At 41.3% G+C, this 20641-nt stretch overlaps 2 protein-coding genes across 8 annotated transcripts in view; one reads left to right on the top strand and one right to left on the bottom strand.

Annotated features, from left to right (window-relative positions):
- Nucleotides 1-208: 208 nt before the first annotated feature.
- LOC144709666 (uncharacterized) lies at nucleotides 209-4647 on the bottom strand. Its single transcript, XM_078583275.1, has 7 exons — nucleotides 4253-4647; nucleotides 3549-3691; nucleotides 2552-2823; nucleotides 2093-2247; nucleotides 1744-2006; nucleotides 1497-1559; nucleotides 209-492 (listed from the first exon to the last, which is right to left on the bottom strand). Exons 1-7 carry the CDS (start codon nucleotides 4506-4508, stop codon nucleotides 256-258), a joined length of 1389 nt encoding a protein of 462 aa, XP_078439401.1. The 5' UTR covers nucleotides 4509-4647; the 3' UTR covers nucleotides 209-255.
- Nucleotides 4648-6727: 2080 nt separating this feature from the next.
- The window catches only part of LOC144709218 (G-protein coupled receptor), a 28979-nt gene continuing 15065 nt past the window's right edge, over nucleotides 6728-20641 (top strand). For 2 of the 7 annotated variants that reach the window (XM_078582683.1, XM_078582682.1), the window contains exons 1-8: nucleotides 6728-6846; nucleotides 7435-7503; nucleotides 7588-7679; nucleotides 7759-7797; nucleotides 13990-14043; nucleotides 14866-14940; nucleotides 17958-18023; nucleotides 18174-18216. In XM_078582683.1, coding sequence (XP_078438809.1) covers nucleotides 7437-7503; nucleotides 7588-7679; nucleotides 7759-7797; nucleotides 13990-14043; nucleotides 14866-14940; nucleotides 17958-18023; nucleotides 18174-18216 — 436 coding nt within the window. In that variant the 5' untranslated portion in view covers nucleotides 6728-6846; nucleotides 7435-7436. Of the gene's footprint in view, nucleotides 6864-7424; nucleotides 7504-7587; nucleotides 7680-7758; nucleotides 7798-13989; nucleotides 14044-14865; nucleotides 14941-17957; nucleotides 18024-18173; nucleotides 18217-20641 lie in introns of all 7 variants that reach the window. The other 5 variants (XM_078582676.1, XM_078582678.1, XM_078582679.1 and 2 more) reach the window with 5 other exon arrangements.

Here is a 20641-nt window from a genome sequence, read left to right as displayed (position 1 = left end):
CTTTTTTTGGGTGAAATACAACTCACCATACACAGCTCCTCCCTCTCGGGTTCCATTGGACAATAAAATCAAAATGAGCCTTCGCTGATTCTCTGATATCATGGTAAATGATACATCTTAGTGGCACTAACACAGCAACAGGGTTGAAATCAAGATCTCAATAGATTTGACATCTCTCAAGGAGGAATTCAGTAACGTATCAGATAGATTTAAATAAAAACAATAAAATGATATAAAAATTTGGTCTTACACATTTCATATATGAAGGATATCCTTAAAAACATTGGCGATTCTGTCAGTCATGTGTTGTTCCATGAAGGTATCTTTCATCCTCCTGTACCCTTCCCTTCCCATGGCAATTCGTCTTTCTACATTTATGGCGAGATCAACGATATTCCTTGCCAGGGGTGAGATGCCTTCCTTACCAATAGGATGCAGCACGCCAGTTGACCCATTTACCACAATCTCAGTTGTACCACCAGCAGCAGTGCCCTACAAGTTTACATGTGAAGTTAAACAGGTAGTTAATAAGCCAATATAAGGGCTCAAATTCCACCCCAAGTGACAGACTATATAAATAACTACTCTGAACATAGTGGCATAAAATTGAAAGAGGGCCAACTTGGTTTGATCAATGATGAGTAATTCATCATCATTGTCATCCCCGGATTTCTTAATCTTTTTTGATTTAAGATGAATGATGGAATGATGAAATAATGAAATGATGATGATGATGATGAGACAACGATGAGGAGTAGAAAAGGTGATTTGACAGCTGGCATAAACATATTGGTGGGTTTCAGCAATCTGATCAAAATGATCCAATTGAAATCTGAGAAGATTCAGACTGACAAATCTTTATCCAATTTAAAATGGATCAAATTAAATTTATTAGACCAAATTAAATTCGACCATAATCAATAGACTAAATTGATCGACTAAGAATAGGAAGGACTAATTGATCATTATTGATCCCATTGGTCATTTGGTCCAATCAGGATTGTGAAGAAACAGGTATATTCGGCACATAAACATCTTGGAGAAGAGCAATTGAGTAATCCATAATTGAATTCTGACCTAAATAAGCAAATGAAATTGTCCTTTTCTTTGCGAAAAAGATGAGATTTTGTCTTGTACATCTTATCGAGACAATTTTGCCTCTATGACTGTAAAAATATGGATTTTAAAAGACCCGTGATTTGGAGAACCATGTTTTGTGGAACAAATAAGGATAGCATCTTCAACCATTACTTATCGCCCGTTCACATGAAACTAAACATCGACTTGTAAAAATACAGGTTAGTAAATCAGGAGTAGATTTACAAAAAACTAAACATGGGTCTTGCAGCTTGGAAGTATTAAGGAGAGAGGAAGCCATCCTTTATAATGTTGGCAAGCTTGGTCGATTCAAGCCTCTGATAGTTATAAATTCACTTCTAGGTCTTTAAAAATTGTTATCGTTTTCTCTTGATGCATACTAAATTCTGTACACTTACAAGAACGGGTAGCTTGAAAGCCATGGCTTCAATTGTGATTCTTCCAAAGCATTCTCCGCGACCCTACGACATGAAAAAGATCTTAGCCTTTATCGTTGGGGAAAGTAAAAAGATGAACTCTTGCATGTTCATCATTATTCCTGTAAATGCATCCAATAAAATGCGAGGTACGTATACTCAAAAACATTCTAATTGTAATGTTGAACTATCTTTTAAAATATAATGAATAATGTTTCATGGAGTCTACCTGCGAGTTCTGTACTAAAATATCCACTGCAGCCAAGTATGGTGCAACGTTAAATGTTTTGTTGACAAATCTTACATAGCTCTCAATCTGGCTCTTCATCACATAGTTGCGCAGTTCTGTTTCAAACTTCGTTTGTGCATTCATATCACTTCCTACAACAACTGCAAAGAGTGCTGGAACATGCAGATTCTTTCTATGGATCATCTGCAGGCTTTCATTGAATGCCTGAAGAAAAAGATCTTGGCCTTTTCCACGAGAGACGCCTGCAAATAACCAATGTGATAGTCAGCCAAAAGATAAAATGAATTGAAGAATATGATATTAACTTTGATGGGCAAGAACATCATACTATTGATGATTCCAAATAGAACATCCTCTTTCCGCACTCCTAGAGATTCTCGAACGTGATCTCTGAGAATCCTTTTTGCCACATCATTTTCAGCTATTTCCATGAGCTCTTTGCTGTTTCCAAGATGAACAACATATGTGTGTGGCATCCTTATCCTAAAATAATACACATACATATATATCAACCCACACAATCATAGCAAGGGTTAGTTACACAAAAAGATTACAAAGCTTAACATTTCTAATCGAGAAAAGATTTTGCACTAGTTAAAAGTTTAATAGTCCTACGTGAATCTGTCATGGTGCTCTTGTTTTTTAAAATCTCGAATGTTTAACCTTTAATGAGAAATTTTTGAAGAAGAAAAAATTTCTTCAGTCATTTATAGTCATTGTCTCGAAATTTTGAGATTTGACAATAGATCTAAAAGCCGGAGGATTGAATTAAGAAGAGTTTTCTTACCCCATACGTTCTCTAGTTCTGTTTTTCCAGTACTCAGCAGTGGCATAAGAGTCAATCATTGCCCCAGAAACAAAGGGAAGGTGCTTGACAAAGTCAACTTTGAAGTAGTGCCCTCTCATTTCATGAATCCACCACAAAATCTTGGGAAGAACTTGGCCTAAATGATCCTTGAGAACAGAATCAAGCCACTTCCCTGCAACCGCAGTGTTTAGGACAATGAGATCAGCGCTGATGGCTGTATCTACGGCTTCTTTTCCTTTCGAAGAAGAGACCTGAGATAACACCATAAGGAAGAATCAGAAGCAAGCCCATTAGGTAGAAAAGGGTCCACGAGTCATTAAACAGAAAATTTTTATTCCAGGATTACATTTTAAATACTATGGAATCAACTCTGGAGAAAGTAATCAACAAATCAACCCTTCTCTAATCCCAACAAAGATGACAAACTGATATGTTCTATTCAAAGAAATACAGAAGAAAGAATAAGAAGAGAGCTGGTCAACGGCCTGTTGACCGTATGTGCTGACACAGGGGGACAAAACCCCTATAAATATGAGTAGAGAAGAACGGGAAAGATATCGGGCCTTTTCTTGAAATCAGGAGGAAAATGGTTCAGCCCATCGGAAAGGCCGGAGCAGCAGGAGTCAGCCTGCTGATCTAGAGGGAAGCTTCGTCGTGGAGGGAGGGGCCACCTCTACGTCTTGCTGTTCTTACTTCTCATATTTTTCTTTCTATTGACCGAGTCCAGACTTACATTGATGATTTCTGGTGTTTTCTTGAATTCAAAGATGAGAAATATTTCATTGATACTACCAAGGTGTATCACACACATCAAATGAAAAAGGCCCAGAAGAACAGATCAAGATAGACAAATGTTCCCCTAAATTGCCAAATGTTCACATCCACCCGATGTTAATAAGTAGGTCTTAAGGTAGAAACAACGAAAAAAATAAAAAAGCAGAAATTTCTAGGAAATTTACTCATGCCAGTTGAGGACCTTCACTCCTCGATCTAGCATCTTGTGCTCCAGGCTGTAAATAACTGCATCTGTTTCCAACGGTCTTTGGGCAGTAATCCATATAACTTTAGCTCCGACAGCTCTCAAAAGAAAAGCCAACTCCATCAGCAATAATGGGCCGCCTGCACAAGGAACAACATGCGTTTCATAGACAGCAGAAGAGAAAGAACGATTGAGAAGCATCCAATCATACGTTTTATTTATTTCCTTTTCTGGAATATAACTCAGGAGATCGATTCACGTTTGCGAGGGTTTTACCCATATCCATCTATCTTTCTTGAATCTATCTTTTATACAGATAATAAGCAACCTTTAGGATCTAAATTGAAATTTTAAGTGGCTTGCCCAGGAGAAGAAAATTTGCAACAATAATAAAACGGCAGAAAAATCTACGAAGATAGATATTTCCATGGATCAATAAAAGAAACACGGTGATGGAGATAAATAACGATTGAATAAGCAAAAATGTAACTAAAATGAACCATTTAGGAAATTAGTCCAATAAAAAACAATACAGTCTACAAGGAACCAGAGAAGAAAAGAAATATCGATTGGTAGAATAAAATGGAGGATCATGCTGAAACGTTACTTCAGCACAAGCAAAATGCTGAACAAAAGCGCCTACATCGGCACTCAAAATCTAACATTACCACATCAAAACTAACAAGAACCCGTACACGTACCAGAAAGGGACAGCTCATGAGAGACGAGAAGAACAGTCCTCGACCTCATGAAATCCAGAGGATTCTTCTCTGCTTTTGGGGCCGGCGTTCTTATGTACTCGACTCCCTGATCTTCATAGACTGACCGCCCCCAATCACAGGTGTCTACAGCGCTCCGGACGAAGAAGACGAACCCTGTCGCCACTGAGAAGATCACCAGTGACAGAAGAACCCGTCTCTTCGACAAAGAGATGAATCCAGAAGCCGACTTCGCCATTATTCGAGCTTCCAGAGGGATCGAGCCGGAGATCTCTTCTCACATCTGAAGATCGATTCCCAGTCCAGATCCCTGAATTGAGATCACCGGGCTAGAACGAGCCCTCTGTTCTACCTCTATCTCTCCATGAGTACAGTTAACGCTAAACACATCCCTGGCATTTTAAACTAATGACGGATGACGGATGACGATTATGGACGGACGGGACGGCACGATATAGAACTGCCCTATATTCAGTGTCACACGGTCAAATCCCGAGCTAGGTCTCTTGCTCGAATCTGGCGTGTGCCGTCCTCAGTACTCGGAGCAAAACACTGAGCAGCCTTGATCTCTTGCAGCAGAAGTCTTTGCAAATGCTTAAGATCGCGTAGAAGGGGTTAGAGGAGATAGTGGGGACGCGGCACCGTCAGGGAATAGGGTCATTGCTTTAATATCGTAAAAGAGTACATCATCGTCGGGATCATTATATGGGGGAAGACAAAGGGTGATACAACGAACGAGACGAGGCGCCTTGCGCCAGGGTAGTGGCGTCGCACCGTGCCGTGCGCCTGCGGTCGTGGCGATCACACGCGCCACCCCTGCCTTGACGATCACACACGCCACAAGCACCCGTGTCAACACCTTCGTGTGCAGTCTGCACGACACCGCCGCATTCGACGCCCCGAGCTGGGGGCTGTGTGCCCAGCACTACCCGTGGGAGCGGTTCGCGCCCTCTTTATCGCCTCGGCGCTCTCAGCACCCCACATGCCTTAGTCTCCTGGCAGGATGTCTCCTGGCCCCGCGCCCCGCACACACAATGCGCGCGCTGCCTGTGCGGCCGCTGCGCAACACCCCGCACAACTCCGCGCGCTACACCTGCGGCACGCCGCCCGGCTTGCGTGTCCCGCGCCCGCGCGCAGTGCTTTCCGCTCCCGCGCAGCGCTTGGCGCTCGCGCGTAGCGTTGGCGCCCGCGCGTGACGCTTAGTGTTGGCGCCCACGCGTGACGCTTAGCATTGGCATGCGGCGCTTGGCGCGCATGCGCTCTCACACGTCTGTCGGCCCGGGTGCCCAGTATGCGCGAACTTCACCTAATCTGTCTCGCCTTGGGCGTGGACAAGCACGCTTACCATCTGTAGTGTATCGTCGCGTACATGGGCGATGGCTTCAAAGATCATGTTTGCGCATCGCTACCTATAATGACTCAGTCCTTTAATATGGTGAGCCTACAACGCGGACACGCCCTCCCAATAAGCACGCAGGCCTCTGGGCAGGGAATGCCACCTAATTAGGGGCCTAACATCAGTCATACGTTCTTCCCTCCATATTTCAACATCGTCACAGTTTCATCTATAGTTCCCGATCGTCCCGGACGTGGATGGTGGATGGGAGGAATTTTGTCCCGCCCGACGTCCAGGTTCAGTGCAGGGACGAGGACGGGACGATATTAAAACCATCCCATCCATTCGTCCTGGGAAGAATTTCCGTCCCCTTGAGGAAAAAACCATCCGTCCCTTGTCCCGGACGAAAAGAACCCATTATATTTTTTATACATTACAGGTATGTTAAAAGCCTGTTAATATGGATTTTTCTAAGATTTTTAGGGAAATACGAAGGAGAAAGAATACAAAGGGACATATGTACAATTACTTTTAAGCAGCCTGAGTCTGCGTGCACGTAAAAATCCAGGGACTAAGTGCAAAATGTCACAACGAGGCCACGTGGCTAGATCTCAACCGTGGATGTGAATCCGCCGATTTTTAGTCCCTCTCTGACCGTCCATTGTCCGAGACCTCCGAACGGGATGGTCCCATGGGACGAAAATTGTCCCCCCGGTCGTCCCCAGGAAGAATTTCCACCCCGATTTTCGAACATTCCCTTGCATTGGATGATTTTTTCGTCCTAAAACGGAAAAATATCTGGTCTGCGTCCCCGCACTATAATTTCATTATCAGTCCTGTATGGGGTTCACCATTTCAAGCTGGGCTCGCCGGTCGGCTCAGATCCAGTACGAGCCAGATATATGTTTAGGTATTTGCTAAAAGCCGGGATGAATTAGGGACCATCAAACTAGGGATGGGAAGTTTGTTGCTTGGCAATGAAAGAATATATGTTTGTGTTAGTTATCAAATGGACAGTTGAGAATATATGTTTGTGTTTGCGTTCCGCTCGCTAACGGGGCCACTACTGTAGAGAAAGAGGGTAACTCCGTCCCGTCCCGTCCGTGAATCGTTCGACTTTATTCGCGACATATGCACAAATGAACTATATAAACTTTTGTGTGTGATCTTCATTGTTTCTGCTTCTATTCCGTTTCTCTTGGTGTCAGACGAAGACTCTTCGGAGATCCGCCGAGGAACGGTGATTTCTTCTATCTAGTAATCTTTTCTACTTTAATCAGATCTTGGACATCTGAATAGACTACAGTGAACTGATATTTATCTTGTTAATTTTGTTCCTTTTGTTTTTCACCAAAGCTTCCTCGGGCTCAGTTCATTTTCGTCAACCTCTTTTCCCGTCAGTTCGATGAAACTTCTGTGTTAAAGATTGCAGTATTCTCCCGGATTTAAAGCTCAGGATGCACGGATTACCCCCGTGTTTTATCATCTACTTCTACAATTTTCTTATTCTCGGACTATAGAGTTGTTCGGCTGCTTCGCAGGGATTTTTGGGAAAATTGTACACAGATTGACCGTTTTTTTATATTTTTCGGAGTATTATCCGCACCATTTTTACTGAGACTTTCTCTTTTCTTGTCTTTATAGTTTACATCTGTCCTCTATCCATTTTCAATTGACTAATTTAACTCATTAAATTTGTGCCCGTTTCTATCCTGACGAGTGGTTTATTCTCAATGAAAAAGAAGCTGATGATTGATATTCGTTCTTCTGTAACATGTATTTCATAATTGCGAGACATTTGGGTGAACTGTGTTTTAGCCACCTGCAGAAATGGCGCCGGTGAAAGTGAGCTTGATATCTCATTTGGTCCGATTAATTTGTCTCTCTGTGCTAATAGGTGAATTTTCTCTCCAGATATCTCCTCTACTTGTAAAACTCAATTGAAAGGTGCCCCTAACCTATCAGTGTTATTTTTGTTCAGTGATTTCCTCTCTTATCCCTCCATCTGTAGCAGTGATCGTGCCAAGCTCCCATTGTTATGCCCTGGACAACAGTAGCCGCCTTTTTGATTTTGTATCCTATGCTGTTATTGTAAGGTTGTTATGATTAAGTTCTTGCAAATGAAATCTGTTAAGCCCTGACATATGTTCAGACAGAATGGGTAGGGCACCCATTTGAGTATGACGGGAAGGTACTCTACTGAAGCTCTATACCTTCTTAGAAAAATATTTAGAGCTGCATGCTTCCCTTCAAAATGCATTTTATCACGAATTTCAGATTTTAGCGTGAAATTTAACTGGAACTGACTTTTTGTGAACTAAATCGTAATTTGTCTCTCATGTCATTTTTAAACATATTAAACGACAGTTTTGTTCCTCTGGAGCTTGTTGGATGGTAGAATATGCCAAGATCTGTGTTTCCAGCTCAGTTCCAGACTGGGAAGATAGAGCCCCACATAGAGAGCCATCGGGAAGAAGAAGGTATTCTTAGGGCAATGGGAGAAAAGAAAGGCATATTACTATTTCTCTTAATAGAAGAATATATAGGTACCATCACAAAGGCTAGTTTTGTATCAGTGGATGTATCATGTGGCGGGCACCTGATACGTCATCACACCTTCCCGCTAACTGGAGAGTGGATATTATCCATGCCCAGCTTAGACACACGGTAATCGTGCTGCAACTTGGTCAAGCCCTTGGTCAGCAAATCGTCCAATTGGTGCTTGGTAGGAACATATTAGATTTGAAGTGCCTGCTGCTCCATATGTTGCTTGATGAAGTGACATCGAAGACCCATATGCTTGGTTCGTTCATGTTGAACGGGGTCATGGGCAAGACTAATAGCAAACTTATTGTCACATAGGAGCATAGCAGGTTGTTCAAGAGGTAGTTTCAATTCTTGAAGGAGGTTCTGAATCACGATCTCACAGATGCCCTTAACTAAGGCATGGAATTCAGCTTCAGTGCTGGAGAGGGAGACTGCTTTTTGCTTATTACTGCGCCAAGTGACTAAGTTGCCACATAAGAAAGAACAATGACCAGTAGTAAATTTACGATCAACCTGTGAACCAGAAAAGTCAGCATCAGTGTATACTTCAAGAAGTGGAGACTTACCTCATTGGAAGGGCAGCCCACGAACCATATTGCCCTTTATGTGACAGGGCACATGGTGCGCAGCCTGAAAATGATATACTTTTGGGCATGTCATGGATTGACTAAGTACATTAACAGTATATGAGATATCTGCTCTTCTGTAAGCTAAATATTTAAGTCTTCCCACAAGTCTTTGATAAGCTAGTGTGTCATTATCGGCTTCTTCAGCCTCATAGGTGAGCTTCAGATTTATCTCCATAGGAGTCGACTTGGGTCAACATTGTAGATGACCTGTTTCATTTAGTAGATCATAAACGTACTTTTGTTGGGATAGGATGATGCCTTACAGAGTATAGGCCAATGCGTAAGTGAGGATTCCTAAATTTTTGGTGTCAAAGTTTTATTTCAGGTGTTGGCTTATAGTTGCAATGCCATGGGAGTCATCTTCGGTTAGATATCATCTATATAGACAATGAGAAGAACAATCTGGCGAGAGGAATTTCGGTGGTAAAATAGTGTATGGTCACCATCTCATTGATTATAGTTGAGGTCAGTCATAGCCTCAGTGAATTTTGCATACCAGGAAAGGGGAGACTGTTTCAAACCATAAAGTGCCTTGCATAGATGACAAACTTGTCTGGATGGTTGGACGTGGCTTCATATATACTTCTTGTAGTTCACCTCGCAAAAACAAATTTTTACATCATATTGGGTGTAAATTCCCAATTGTGACATTCGGCTAAGGATATTAGGATACGTATAGTGTTCATTTTTGCCATGGGGTAAAAAGTTTCCTTGTAATCGATACCATACTGCTGGACATATCCTTGGGCAACCAGCCTTGCTTTGTACTGTTCAAGTTTACCATCGGCTCTATACTTTACATTGTACACCCATCTGCAGCCAAAGCACATTTCCCTTCTGGTAAAGGAGTGAGTTCCCAAGTTTGATTTGAATGTAAAGCCTCCATTTCATCATCCATAGCTGTGCGCCATTGTGGATTTATAAGCTGTTGTAGATCCATGATTTTCGAGTTGGAGTGACGTTCTGGTAGGTAAGAAGGTCACTCAATGGGAAGGGTATGGTACGACAAAGCTGGGTACTATCCATTAATTGGCATGAGTGTTAGAGGCAATGGCTGGTTCTTTTGACTTAGACATAGGACCTTAGAGACACTGTTGGTGATCGATGGGGGTAGGTCTAATCTGCTGGCGGGTGTAGTGGAAAGGATATGGTGTTACTCGAGTAAGTTGAGAAACACACTCAAGTAAGAGTAGTGCTGTATGATCCGCTGGAAGAGAATCCGCAATGTTATCACTTACTGGGCCAAAAAGCTGTGATTCATTATTTAGTTGGTCTAAGGGGGATAAATAAGTTGGTGATAATGACACTGAACTTGGATAGAGATTATTATCATCTTCCCCATTTGGTTGAGAATAATAAAAGTTAAATTCATTAAAAGTATATGACTTGTAAAAGGATGGTAGCATTTATATTCTTTTTGCGTATTTGAGTATCCAACAAACGCACAGGTTAAGGCATGGAGCTAACTTCTTGGTCTGGTGTGGATGTAGATGAAAGTAACACTCACATCCTAATAGACGTAGTTCAAGGTTGGGTTGGAATCGCACATTTGGGTAAGATGCTTGAACCATATCTGTGGGTGTTTTACCTTGAGAGAGGTGTGGGTCGGCAGTTAATCAAGTGGACAGAATGCATAGCAGCTTCATCCCAAAATAGTTTTGGGACAGAACTCTGAATTGTGAGGGCTCTGTTCTTATGAAAAATATGCCCTAATTTCCGTTCAGCCACTCTGTTTTGTTGAGATTTATATGAACTTGAAGTTTCATGGATAATTCCTTGATCGCAAAATAGGTGTAACACGTCAGAGTTTATAAATTCACGTCGATTATCAGCGAGGAATCTCATAAATCTTACCTCTAACTTATGATAAACCATACTCAAAAAACCATGGATAATGTTATTAACTTCAGACTTATGCTTCATAAGGTGAATTCAACAAAAATGACTAACATTGTTTGTAAGAACCAAAAACCATCGGAAGCCGCGAAGATCCGAAAGTGGGGCTGGTCCCCACACATCACAGCGTGTTGGCTCAAACACGTGTGTGCCTCCATGGAATGAAAGGGGCTAGGTTGTGAGCTTATGCTTAGCCAATTGGCTTACATTACACACTAAGGTAGTCATATTCAAATGAGAACATGAGTTGGAAAACGTGTCTTTCATAACAAAAAATGATGGGTGTCCTAATCGCCGATGTAGGAGCCAGAAATGTTAGTCCCCAGTAGTTGCTGCGGCCGAGGCTTGGAAAGGCGCCAGTTGTCCCATATGGCAGGCGCAAGTTGTAAATTCCTTCCAAGATTCTAGCAAACCCATGCTTCAGGCCCACACCTTGTCACAAAGGAATGCGTCAATACCATAGAAAATTAACTTATAAGATGACAATTGAGCAATACGCTGGACAGAGAGTAAACTGATGCATAGCTTTGGAACGTTAAGAATATAATTAAGAATCCCTATAAGTGCAACCTCGATGATACCAATGTCAATTAGAGGTAGCAGGGTACCATCGGCAGTCTGAACCTTTCGACCACTAGTTAGTGCAAAGTTCATAGGTCTTAAAAAGATCTCTAGATGGAGCCACATGATCATTGGTTCTTGAGTCAATGATCCATACATGACAGCGATGAGAAAGTGCTCTAGTAAGGGAGTAGCACAGATAGTTACCTGAGTGAGCAAGGAATGTCAATCCAATACTGTCAGTAGTAGACTTCAGGAGGTTCTTGAGTTGGAGAAGTTCCTCTTACTAAGATTGAAGCTTTGTTCCTGAAGTCAAGTATTATTCAGCTCAATTATTTTAAGTCCTTCACTTGTCGAGATAACACTTTGGCCTTTGCTCACTTGATTTGTTGCCCAGGATGGACGACCATGTATTTTCAGATATGTCTTTCTAGTGTCGTGTGAACAACCACAGTGACTGCACCATAGGTGATCCTTCTCATTCCCTCATGGTGGTTTAGGCTGACATCCATCTTGAGGACCAGCACCAGACTGTGTTTGTTTCCGTTGATGTTGTATGCTTTGATGTTGTGTCTTAGTTTCTTTGTGGGGTTGTTTCACAGTGCAAGCTGTACTTTCTGCAGCTCCATGACTGTGCCCCATGGGTATACCAAGTCGACCTTCTTCTTTGCACACTTGAATAATGGTATCTTCAAAATTCAGTTTATTTTCTCTGTTGAACAATTGGGCGCAAATGGATTCAAACTCTGGTCTTAGATCCTTGAGAGAATGAAAGATCCAGTCGTGTTCGATGTAGCCACGTTCCGCCAAGTTGCTACAAGGAGGTCGGTAGAAGTCGATCTCCTTCCACAATGCCTGAAGTTCATTAGCATAAGCTAAAGAAGTCAACTAGATCCGCAATACGGGATTCATCTTTGCGCATTGAGTAGTGTTTCTGAGCATCGTCCCGCTCATCTTTGACAGTATCAAAGTCCATATAATGATGGCTCAAATCGGAGGACATAAAGGTGAATAGCCAGGTAAATGGAACATCTTTCTGACAAAGCCACTTGTGATAGGATTTATCAGATCCTGCAGGTGGGAGTTCTGTAAGGTGATAAAGTTGCCCATGAGGTCCGAACATGACCTTAATGTACTTAGTCCATTGATGTAAATTGTGTCCAGTGAATAAGTGTACCATCTCTCCCCTAGATGAATCTCTCCAACCCTAGGACCAGCATTCATCTCACACTTGGCTTCGTCTTTGGCCATATAGGTCAAGCATGAACTGAGTTTAAAATACTGTAATGCAAAGAGATAATTCTTGAGGTAGAGAAAAGAAACTGGAACTCACTCCTGGAAATCTGTTGATGATAATCCACCAACAATGAGAAGAATGATTTTAGCTCTTCATCCATAGGAACACTTCGTTAATCTACCAGTTAGTCGGTAGAGATGCCTTCTGACAGATATTGAGAGCTTCATCAACTGCCTATCTGTTGGTAGATGTGTTCAAGGACATCTTGAAGAATCTATCATCTCATTCAGTTGGGATGTGGACCTCCAATCTGTTACGTTCTTGTAACTCCAAACGAAATTTTGTAATTCCAAATAGTCCAAATAGTTCTCAACACGTAAGATCCATAGGCCAGCAGGCCGAAGTAGAAAAGGTAGAAGAAGATAGGGGGATAGAGGAGGAAGAAGGTGGTGGGGTAGACACGCAAGAGCAAGCGGAGTGGACACGCTTGGACTCGTTCTGGTGACCGTCACGCGCAGGGGTGGTCGTCTGCAACGAGAAGGGTCAGCGATGGCCTTCGATGGAGAAAGATGCACGAAGCACTTACAGAGTCAAAAAGCCCCTTTCTTGCTCCTTGCCGTCCAGGTGAAATAGGCGACCCTAGTGGGCCGCCCGCGTGGGCTTGGGCCTGCATTCATAGATACGATGCCGTATCGTATCACAATCGGATGATAGTCCTTCAACAAGAATCGTCCCTCTTTCCCCTGCATTGAGGTAGCTGGTAACAAAATTGCCGGTACCACAATAGCTATGCAGGTACCTAGGAAGCTGGGAACAAAATTGTCCATCTTTCCCCAAAGATGAGGAAGCTGGGAAGAACGTCGCCAGCAGATCGTCCGCCGGTAGATTGGCCGCTGGTAGGTGATCTGCCGGTAGCTGTAGCTCCCAGGATCACTCTGATACCATGCCAAAATCCATGTTTCCTGTTTAGTTTCAGACTGAGAAGATAGAGGCCGACACAGAGAGCTATGGGGAAGAAGAAGGTATTCTTAGGCAGCGGAAGAAAAGAAAGGCATATTACTATTTCTCTTAATAGAAGAATATATACAGGTACCATCACAATGGCTAGTCTCTTATCTCAGTGGACATATGACGTGATGGCCACGTGATACATCACAATAGAATATACTAATCAGTAGAACAGTTTGATTCCAACTTTATCTGACTCGTTTTGTGTTTAAGTCCAGTCAAAGCTTATATGTTTTATGATATCACAGTCCGGAAAGCCATCTATCCCAACTTAGCTTCTTTCTCTTGCTGCAGTATTCTGCGATTGATTCCTCAACTTCTATGCTTGAGGAAAGGACATGTTTTATCAAAAAAAAATTGTAAACATGCCATTTATCTAATCCAAGAAAATGAGCCAAATGTTGCTGGATTGTTCTCATGAATATCTAGTTGTTTTTCTGCATGAAAGCTGCAATACATGCATACGCAATAGGTGTCCAACTGTAATCTCATTGTTTTTGTACAGGAAACAGACTTGGTCATTCGATTTTGTAAAGACGTGGAGACACGATCTCAGTCGGTATGTCATTTTAATTTTTTATTTACCTATTTTGATATTTTCATTCTTAATGTTACTTTAAATGTTTCTACATTTCTCTCTAAGGTTCCCGTGCATTTCCCTCTCGCCTTTTGTCCAATGTGCAAATATCACATATTTCCTATTGCTTGACATTTAATCGTCTCGAAGAATTTCCTAAATTTCTTTGGGATAATTTTTGGTAATATTTTTTAATATATCTTAATTAAGCATCATGCTTATGAAAGATTTCTGCCTATCTTGCCTAACTTGCACGGAGATTCTATATTTCTTCCTGTCTAATTTTCCCCTTGTCTATTTTGACAATATCTGGGTTATTATGTTTCACGGTGACAAGGTCCACCTACGTTCGTTTTGGACCTTTTCTTATCAGTGATTTCACAGCATAATGATTCAAACTATTCCATCACTATAGATTGCTATCAATTGGTGTCGTAAGCATACTGTTCAACACATCTTGATAGTTATTTGCAACGGGAAGATCACCTTTCGCTGTATAGTAGGTGGACCGGGTCAATAGTTTCTATTTCAATAGTTTTCCACAATGAGGTCAAGCTTCTAAAATATTAGCTTTTGCGTTGTCCTTCTTCTGTGGTGACCGGGTCACTGTATAGGAAGACGCAAAAAACCTTTTGAAATGATCACCATTTGTGTTGCCTTTAAACTATTTACTTTTAAATTATGACCAGCAAGGTGACCCGGTCAACATGCTACAAAAAATTATCTGTGTCATTGTTTTTTTTTTTTGATATCAACTACTCTGAATAGTGTTTAATAATATTTATTTCTTTCAAAAACATGCAGGGGTATCTGGATTTTGGGCGTTTTTCACCTTTTCATAGTTTTTTTGCTGGCTCTGGGCCAATAACGTTTGTTCAGGTCAGTCTCGTTTTGTTTAACAATGCTTGCTGGTAAGTTCTTTTTGAATGTTGTAAAAGCTCCTCCATAGTATCTGTCAAATGTTATTTTTATGGTAGAAGCCTGATAGAAGTTATTTTTATGGTAGACTACCAATTATATATGCTGGAGGTGTAGAAGTTATTGGTTCCCTTAAGCACAAATCCGCTGTCATGTGCCTCACCAGAGGAGAATCTCTCTTACCAAATAATCAAAATACCATCTTCCTAAATCTTATTTCCCTGTACTCATTACTCTCAGCTTTCAGCTGATCTTGGCTGAAAGCTTCTTGTTCCCTTTGGCTCCTTCTCCACCTGTCTAAATCCTAGTCGCCAAGAGAGAGAAAGGGAGATTCAACCAGAAAAATATGACTCACTTACGTTTAACGTGATTACCCAATACTTATACTGGGTTTACACTGATTGGGTCTTGTGGACAAGATATGATGGATCAGATATAACCGGATTCCATAAGGGTAGTTATACAATATCAAGAAGTACATGGTTTAGGGGAGAAAGAGAGTATAAAGAGAAGGAAGATGGACGTCTGCTGACAATTACTTCAGTAATTTTTAGTCCCTTTAGTTGGGAATTTCCAGATCATTGCACCTCGCAGCTAGAATCTTCGTTGGGATGAACACGCCTTCCTTTTCCTTGGGTAGCTATAAAGCTGATATGGATCCTTCCTGATGACCTTTTTATTGTTTGTTCAAGCCTTATCTTTTCTACAAACCTAATAAATGGCCGTCGGCACATAAGATTCTGGTGTTACCTGTATTTATCGAATGTTGATCTATCAATGGTAAGTTCTTTTCGCGGCATTTGTTTTTATTGACAGCTCAACGCAACTGAGGGTTGATGAAGAGATCATGGTATGGTATCAGATATATTCTAACCCAGCCATGTACATTCGAAGATTTTATAAAGAGTCTCCTATTCTTCTAGATGTCTGCCTCTTTGGCTGAACTACAACCATGATAGGAAACTCAAGAAAAAGGGCAGGAGGACAAGAAACCAGGTTCTAGTGGAGCACAGCTAACAAGTGCCTCAAGATCCAGCCAATTGTCCCCATTTGCTGCAGACTCACAAATCAGTGGTTGAAAATGAAAAAGTGCAAGTCCAGGGGTTGGGAAAAGCTAAGTTTGATTGGAAAATTTTCATTCAGTGAACTCAAGATTGTGGAGTTAATCCTTCTGGGAAAAGGGTTCAACCATCAACTGGTAGACACTCCTCCAAAGCCTTCAGATTTGATCTATATTGTATGGAGATCAGATGATGTAATCATTCTAATGTGGCATTTGTGGGTCATGAAAAGGGGATTTTCAATGTCTCATGCCCCAGGTCCAAATGCTCACAGTTCTACTGCATCTGCATCGGCCTCGTTGCCAGCATCATCAACCTCCATGTAACTGCAGAATTACTCTATAGCTGTTGCCACCAACCGCGTCCATGTAGCCATCAATAGCCTCCACCTCCTGGACATCTGTCAGGCTGTCACAGTCCCTCCAGGGGCATCTGCTACTGTCATGGAAGCTCTGCTGTCACACCATGTCAATAATGAAGTGAGGACAGACACCCCAGCTTGTGGAAAAGTCTGGGTCCGGAGAAGTGGAAGTACTGATCTGATTCCCATCATATTGATAGGATACTAGAGGTAGTTTAGTCATGTTAACCCACAGGGGCATTTCAGTCATTTAGTGATTTCTGTATTTCCTTTAAATAGGGATGCCCTCCCTTTAGGAGGGCAGTCAAGAAGATAGAAGAAAGAAGTTCTTGTCTCCCCTCTCCTCGTCTAGGTCTGGTCTCCTTCTCTCCCTCTACGATCCCCTGCCCTCGTGATCGTCTCTACTTCACTGCGTCTTCAGGTGGCTCGTTCCCTGCCGATCCCTACCCCCTCAGCTCGGCCTTCCCCGGACCATTCCCGTTCTCCTCTCTACCCTGGGAACTTCTACCTCCCTTCGTCCTCCAACCTCCTTCAGATACAAACCTAGATCCAGGTTCGTATCGCATATATAGGAGTATTTTGGTCATTTCATTCAAGGGTATTCTGGTAGTTTCCCTTTTTAATATAGTTCTTTTACAATAGATTTTACCTCTCAATTTGGGAAGGCAGCAAAGAAGTATGAAGAAGGTTGGTTCCTGTATCAGTTTAGTCTGTTCTGTCTCAATCCCTTTGTCCTCACGATCCTCTGTCCAGTTGATTTTACCTGTTGCACTGGGCAATCATCTGGTTCCTGTCCATATCGATCCATCCCCATCTAATTATTTTTTCTGGCTCCTTCCCTTCGTACAAACTCCTGAGTCCAAATCACACTTTTTGATAAAAACAGAAACTTGAAGTTTATTACAACGTGATACGATCCGTATCGAATTGGTATGAAAAAGATCATGAAATACAACTTACAGATGTAATGTCACAATTCCAAAGTCAGATCCTTATTCAGAAGTTCCAGTGGTATGAATGCCCAAGACCCTTGCTGCATACAGCTGGTCTCTCTAAGATCTCCCACACCCTCCAAGAAGTCTAACTGCCAGCCGATCCTTTTCTTTGTGGGCCCACCTCATATTTATAGGCATCCTTTATTCCCCTACCACTCCCAGTCAAGACTGGGATTTAGTGGTCTTGTCATCACCACATGGGCCATCAGGTCCCCTGGTGCCTGTTGACCGGTCAACGTTCTTTATTTGGGCCCCTTCTTTTTCTTTTCTCACATACTCTAATGGGAACCGTATTACAACGCCATTCAGTAATTGGATTTAGATTCAACTGGTATCAGAGCACAGCCTTATACCATTTGGTAGGGATAGAAAACTTGTCTTTATCCTTGTTGTCTGTGGTAAATCACAGCTATGTCCTGTTCCTATTTCAAAGGATGGAATATCTGTTTTTGGATTTGATCAAGAAGTTAGATTTCCTCAAACACATGCTATGAATCTGTACTGTAAATGTTTCATGATTGATATTGTACATGGATTTTTTACTCATAGGTGTTATTGCAGGAATTTTTCAGTGGAGATCTTGCAAAATGTGAGACCAGCTACGATAAGTTAGGCCGGACTGCTCAGGTTTTATTTCGTCCTATTCCTTGTTATATAGAAGTTAATATCTCCATTTTTGAGTGGTTAATATATAATTATTTTGAACTGTTTTCCTTCCAAATATCACAGCTATTTTTTCTGATGAGACAAATATTATCTATGTTTTTCACCAATCAGGTAAATATCATCTGTGGAAAATGCATCCAAGGGAGTTGTAAAGGTTTATTTCTTTGACCTCTTTACTGCAACATCTGACTTTATTCTCTTTTTGGTCGTACAAACATTTTACAAATGATCTATGCTGCTGGCAGCCTCTTTTGATAGATTTTGTTTGTCTGTTGTTCATGGCGTGCAATTGGTATTCAGTCTAGATTGTCTTAAATCTGCTTCAGTGTAAAGAAATTACTTGAAAAATTCTGTTTAACTTGCTTTTTCTCCCTCAAATTGATTTCCTCAATAGGTTGGAACAATAGATAGCTTATCTAAGTTTACATGTCAAATATTTTGATAATTGATCTCACGCTATGGGTCTTTAAAAATAAGGAACTGAACCTAAGGTCATCTTTACATAATAATGGCAAAACACCTTTCTTTGAACAATAATCTTGTTCGCTTCTATGATCTTGAGCAGACTGCTTGAATTGGCTACGGAACATGGTATCAGAGTTCCATCCTAAACGAACTGCTCTGATACCATGTTAAACTTGGCTCAATGTCTTTGATGCTCCTCTCTCTGATGGCAGCAGGCGACCACACTGGCGGCGAGGGTTTGAATAAGCCAATAGGAATACATTGTTTCCTTTTAATTCTGTCTTTCTCTTCAGGGTGTATACTCAATGTGGTCAGTGCCTTTTACTGTATGGCAGAAAACCTTGCAGTTCACTTATTATGACAGAACACCAGGGTCTCTTTCCGCGTTTCTTTTCTGCTCATCCATAAGGGTCTAGACCTCCACATAGGGAGAGGGAGTTGACAGACATCTCATCCATTGCTCGGAATATTTTCTGCTTCTGTTCGCAAAGGTTTTCTCGCCCTGGATTATTCTGTTAGATTAAATCTGACCTTGTACTGTTATATTAGGTGAGAAACACCCACTTCATCACAGTATCCTACAAATTAACTTGCAAATAGACTGTGTTTGGTTAATCTGATACAAACCACCCAGTGATGTACCAGAGAAGGACACAACACCATTGAGCTACACTTGTTTGTAGTAAGGTCTTTTTCCATTCATAGATCCAGCTTTGGATCATATCACTTCTATAAAAGTCTGGAAGATGGGAACCAAGATGAAAATCCAGCTTTGTTCCAGTTGGGATTCATCTCCTCTTTTTGCCGAATGCTTCATGTCGATTCTTCAAGTAGCTTGCAAGAGTGATCGCATGAGAAGGAGACAAAGTGAAGAGTAGAAAAATGTATGTAAAATCAGTAGTTAATAAGTACAATTGGAGACCCCTTTTATAGGGTAGTAACTAGCCTTTTACAACGGCTAGTTATAACGGCTAGAAAACTAGCGGTTAGGACTTACCCGATTTGATATTTCAAATCAGGTAATGGGCCCAAGATGTTAAGTGGCTTTTATTTTAAGCCCGATAGAGATTACAATGTTTATTGGGCTTTATTATGCCCATACATTCAACACTCCCCCTCAAGTGCAGGAATGTATATTCGACATTCCAAGCTTGGATATCAAATGTCGTAGGCCCTTGGTAGGTAGACCCTTGGTGAAGATATCTGCACATTGTTCTTCAGAATTCACATGTTCTGTCTTCAATATTCCTTACTCCAAGTGATCTTGAATGTAGAACCGGCCAATGTTGACATGCTTCATCTTGTCGTGGTCGACTGGATCATGTGCTATGCTGATAGCAGATTTGTTGTCGCAGCGGATGACAATTGGGCTTATATAGTTGATCTTTAGATCATCTAGCACATATTTGATCCACATTACTTCATCTATTCCCTTGGACATAGCTTGAAATTCAGCTTCCATACTGGACTTGGAGACGACACTCTGCTTCTTGCTTCTCCAAGTCACTAGATTTCCTTCAAGTATTGTGCAGTACCCAGTAGTTGACCTGTAGTCAAGACGAGACCCAGCATAATCGGAATCAGTATATAAAATGAGATCAAGTTTACCTGTTTTCCGATATGCGATGCCTGATGTTCCCTTTAGGTACCTGAGAATTCTGTTGACAGCTTGAAAGTGAGAGTTTCTAGGTGAGTGCATAAATTGACTTAAAACATTTACTGCATAACAGATATCTGGTCTAGTATGTGATAGATATAGTAGTTTTCCAACAATACTTTGATATGAGTTAATATCTACTCTAGGTTCATCTTCACTAATAGTTAGTTTATGGTTAACTTCAATCGGTGTCTCATTTATATGACAATTCATATGCTTTGTTTCCTCTAGAAGATCCAAAATATATTTATGTTGTGTCATTAAGATTCCTTTACCGGAGCATGCAAATTCTATTCCTAAAAAATACTTAAGGGGCCCTAATTGTTTGACCCGAAAATTTGTTTCTAAGTGTTGCTCAAGATCTTTAATTTCCTCTTGATTGTTTCCTGTAATTATAATATCATCTACATATACCATCAAGATTGTTATCAGTCCTTGAGTTATACTCTTAAAAAAC

This window comes from Wolffia australiana, chromosome 11, assembly GCF_029677425.1.
Source record: "Wolffia australiana isolate 7733 chromosome 11, ASM2967742v1".
NCBI lineage: Eukaryota > Viridiplantae > Streptophyta > Magnoliopsida > Alismatales > Araceae > Wolffia > Wolffia australiana.
This window is presented reverse-complemented; position numbering and strand designations above follow the sequence as displayed.